Source organism: Vitis vinifera, chromosome 3, assembly GCF_030704535.1.
Source record: "Vitis vinifera cultivar Pinot Noir 40024 chromosome 3, ASM3070453v1".
Lineage (NCBI taxonomy): Eukaryota > Viridiplantae > Streptophyta > Magnoliopsida > Vitales > Vitaceae > Vitis > Vitis vinifera.
The window spans coordinates 20775766-20780549 of NC_081807.1; the positions used below are offsets into that span (position 1 = coordinate 20775766).

Here is a 4784-nt window from a genome sequence, read left to right on the forward strand (position 1 = left end):
CCAAGTCACTCACCCTCCTCACATAGTTTTTATTTTTTATTTTTTTGTTAATGTTTGGATATGGGAATAAAGAAAAAATACAAGACATGCAAGCAAGGGAAAGGAAAAGTAATGGGAGGGATAAAAGATTCATAATAATGATAAGGGTCTAGGTATGGTACAAATAACACCTTTTTAGTAGCAATTTGTGGGTGTTACATGTGCACTGGTTCATTGCTTTGTTCTTAGCATCTCATTATTTTGTATTGTGTCCACCCAAGTTGGATCAATCTATGCATCACTTTCCTCCTCAAGATCAAAAAACCAAAAAACAAAAAAAGGATAGGTCGGTTAGGCAAACCTTTCTTCAACAATCAAATTAACCATCAAGTTAAGTGAAAAAGACATAAGATGAAATTGTTTTTGTATCTTATTTTGGAAGTGAGACTTCCTTTTATAGATTTATTTTGGTGTATTAATTATGAGAAGTTAATAAATGAAGCATCAATTCTATATTGTACCTTAAATGATTTACATTATGAGTATCTTAAAGGCTCTAATCATTGTGCAATAATTATGGAATGACATTCAAGATTTTGGTCATTATGTGATTAATTTGTGAATCATTGTCATTACATAATTAATGTATAGGTTATCCTTTATACAAGGTCGTGTTTTGCAATAGTGATCATATTTTGAGTGGGAGTCATTCCTAAATGTGATCAATGCTTTTTGTGATGTGATGATGATAATGATCTATTATTGTAGTGAGGTGGGTCTCATGGGGCCTCATGACAAGCATTATATGGAGGTAGCACATTGCTTTTTTTAACTCTGCTATATGACAAAGGATTTTCATTTCCCTACACTTCCTATTTTACACGTGAACTAATTATTTTATATTTTAGTTCCATTATTGTGTAGTTTAGTCTTATTACATGCATTACATTTTAATCTCATTGATCTATATAATGGTTCCATGTGTTTGTAACATGGTTCTTTATACTTTCATTTAGTGACTCAAATTTTATTATATACTTAAATCATTAGGATTAAAATTTCAATATCATATCAAATATAAACCCAATATATTCTTTTTTATAATAATAAATTTATTGAAGAAAGGTATGACTGAATATTAGAGATTGTGGCTCTCAAGTTAACACTAAAAAAACTACGCACATAGAAGATTTTGTTGTTAAAAAACTTGAGGAGAATTATTTCCAACTAGTGACATGTGTTAGGTATAAAGTTGTCTTTAATAAGATTGATAACTACATTACTTAAATATAAAACCTTATTGGTAATAATAGTAAAGGATTGATTATGACACCAAATACTACTTTTTTCGTATCATATCAAAAAGTTGTCATCAACTAAGGGTATCAAATGCATGCATGTTGATCCTATTACTTGTTTTATACCATATATGCGATCTCATTGATCCATACCTTTATTCAATTATTTTGTACCATGTGATAGCTCGTTCCCTTGCTTTTGTTATGTATTACATGGGACTTTGGTTCCATTATTTTGTATTCAAGTGTTTTATTATTTTATAATTTATATATAATTTTATTGTTTTCTACCTTAGTTTCACTGTTATTAACTGTGAATGACAATTTCAATCAAAAGTTTTCTATGATATGGGATGTATATTATATATTAAATTTATCATAGAAGGGAGATAATTGCTCCCCATCTAATGCTTGTCAGAAAATTAGAGATTTTTTTTCTAGAATTGGGTCAAAAAGTTATGTGTGACATTTAAATTTGCCTGCTTATATGATGGAGATAAGAACATTTGGAATTAGAGAATTAGTGGATGTTCAATTAGTGGAATTAATTTAGATAATATTGAATGGATGTCTTACAAAGTGGACTAAATTTTATCAATTTGATTGATTCGAAAAATTCATATGTTTAACAGAATTAATATTTGTGACTAATTATATCAATTTCGACATGAAAAGACATTATGAGAATAATTCCTTTTTCTATTAAAAATTGTCCGCTCCATACGAAAAGACAAACTTGACATGAAAAGAAATAATTTCATAAATATTGAATTATATTATTTGTTAAGGAGGATTGAATATTCTATATTCTATTAGAGATATGAATATTCCCAGGAAAAAGAAACAAAAAAAGACAAAAATTTGGATGGAAAAGTCCATGCATTAGTATTAACACAATGACAGACGCCCACAGCCTAAGACTTCAACATTAGAAATATGAATATTCTATATTCTATTAGAGATATGAATATTCCCAGGAAAAAGAAACAAAAAAAGACAAAAATTTGGATGGAATAGTCCATGCCTTAGTATTAACACAATGACACACGCCCACAGCCTAAGACTTCAACGTTAGAGATATGAATATTCTATATTCTATGTCGGCCATGACATCACCTCCATTCTTCTTCTCCAAGCCAAAACCACATGGTGAAGATCTATATATCTATCTGAATCATCCGGTGTTTAATTCCACTGAAAATAAGAAAATTTCTTAGAGTTCTCTCTGTTAGCCGTAGTATTAGCTAGTGATGATGAAGAAAATAGAGCTTATTTTTGTCTCTGTCTCAGCTATAGGACATATTGTATCAACTGTGGAGTTTGCTAAGCTTCTTGTTGGTAGAGATGACCGCTTCTCAGTCACTCTGCTCATCATGAAGCTACCTCTTGAGGACTCTGCGGCAACCAACTATATCCATTCAGTTTCTGCTTCTGTTTCCGGGTCCATTCGATTTGTCCACCTTCCTGAACTCGACTCAGATTCATCATCGTCATCCACTAATGTCTTATTCTCTAATATCATTGAAAGGCAGAAGCCTCTGGTGAGGGATGCAATCCACCAGCTCACTCGGTCTGAGTCGGGTCGACTCGCTGGGATTGTGGTCGATTTGCTTTGCACTTCCATGATAGATGTAGCTAATGAATTGGGTGTTCCTTCCTATGTGTACTTCGCCTCCAGTGCGGCCTGCCTTGCTCTCATGTTTCATCTTCAAACCCTCAAGGACCACCAGGGCGTGGATGTTACTGAGTTTGCTAACTCGGATGCTGAGTTGGTGGTCCCGGGTTTTGTCAACCCGGTTCCTGCTCGAGTCTTGCCTGCTGTGGCGGTGGACAAGGAGGGTGGCGGATCCATGGATTTCCTCGACCTGGCAAGGGGCTTTAGAGAGGCCAAGGGTATTTTGGTAAATACGTTTGTGGAGCTAGAATCTCATGTGATTAACTCCTTTGTCGATGGTACAACTCCTCCCATTTACAAAGTAGGGCCATTATTGAACTTACAACATGCCAACAACCAAAAACCAGATAGTGACTTGGACGTCATCCGATGGCTTGATGATCAGCCCACATCATCTGTGGTGTTTTTATGTTTTGGTAGCGCTGGAGCATTCCACATGGATCAAATCAACGAGATTGCAATTGGGCTCGAGAATAGTGGGCATCGTTTCTTGTGGACACTCCGACGACCTCCACCAAAAGATAAGATGGCAATATCTAGTGATTATGTAAATTTCGAGGAAGTATTACCTGAAGGGTTCTTAGATCGTACATCTAAAATTGGGAAGATAATTGGATGGGCACCACAAACGGCTATTTTAGCTCACTCTGCAGTAGGAGGGTTTATATCTCATTGTGGGTGGAATTCTACATTAGAAAGCATATGGTATGGTGTCCCAGTAGCCACATGGCCTATGTATGCAGAACAACAATTGAATGCGTTTCAAATAGTTAGAGAGTTAGAAATGGGGGTAGAGATTAGATTTGATTATAACATGGATACTAGTAATCTTGTAAGTGCTCAAGAAATTGAGAGTAGAATAAGAAGTCTAATGGATGATAGCAGCAACATTAGAATGAAAAGGACAAAAATGAAAGAGAAGTGCATGAAGGCCTTGACAGAAGGTGGATCTTCAGACTGTAGCATACAACGTCTAATTGGAGACATCATAACTAATATCTCATGAAGCGCAAATTATAGCAATGTATTATCAAAAAAAGGTTCTAAGTCCTTAAAAATGTTTGTTTCAATTGCTTTTAATAATGTAATGGTTGAGTGTCATAGAAAAATTGATTAAAAAATTAAGTTGGAAAAAATGTATTGTCTACTTATTTTAAATAAAAATAAAAATGGCATATGTTACATCTTGTGTGACATCTTTATTTTAATATTAGATGATGTATCAAATCCAAATTGTATGGGAATATAAAAGGGTTTTAGGCTTTCTCATCTTATATGTCTTGTTCTTGTAAGCCCTCATACGAAATGATCACATCCCATTGCCATTTCCATTCAATTTGGTGTTTAATTTTGTTGTTATTAATTGTAAGAGGTTAGTTTTACAAATCTTCCTCATATTTGATTATAAATATTTGAATTTTCAATACCTAACCTTGTCTCATGTTATTTGGGAGTGGTTATTAAAGGATTAAAGTAACTTTGTCAAAGTTGTGGTTGTGAAATGATAAAATTTTGGTTTTAGTAATATAATTTTTTAGACTTAGGTATTTGGTAAATTAACTTAATAAGTTAAAATAACTTGATAACTTAATTTAAGTTATTAAGTAAATTAAGTATGTTTGGTAAAATAAAGATTTAAAGTAAAAAACAACTTTAAGCAATAAGGAAAATAATTAACTTATTTTTAAGTATCCTCATTTGACATTTTTATCCCCATTTACATTAATTATCTCCACAATCTCTTTTGCTACTTCACGATCTTCATTGTTACTCGACCTCATTTTCCCTAATTATAATTTATGAGAATAAATATATTAATTTAATTATTTGAA

General features: G+C 32.8%; 1 protein-coding gene across 1 annotated transcript; it reads left to right on the plus strand.

Annotated features, from left to right (window-relative positions):
- Positions 1-2441: 2441 nt before the first annotated feature.
- Positions 2442-4221, plus strand: LOC100267294 (anthocyanidin 3-O-glucosyltransferase 2-like). The gene has a single exon (XM_002265228.5). The coding sequence runs from the start codon at positions 2528-2530 to the stop codon at positions 3956-3958; it is 1431 nt and encodes a 476-aa protein (XP_002265264.1). The 5' UTR covers positions 2442-2527; the 3' UTR covers positions 3959-4221.
- Positions 4222-4784: the final 563 nt, after the last annotated feature.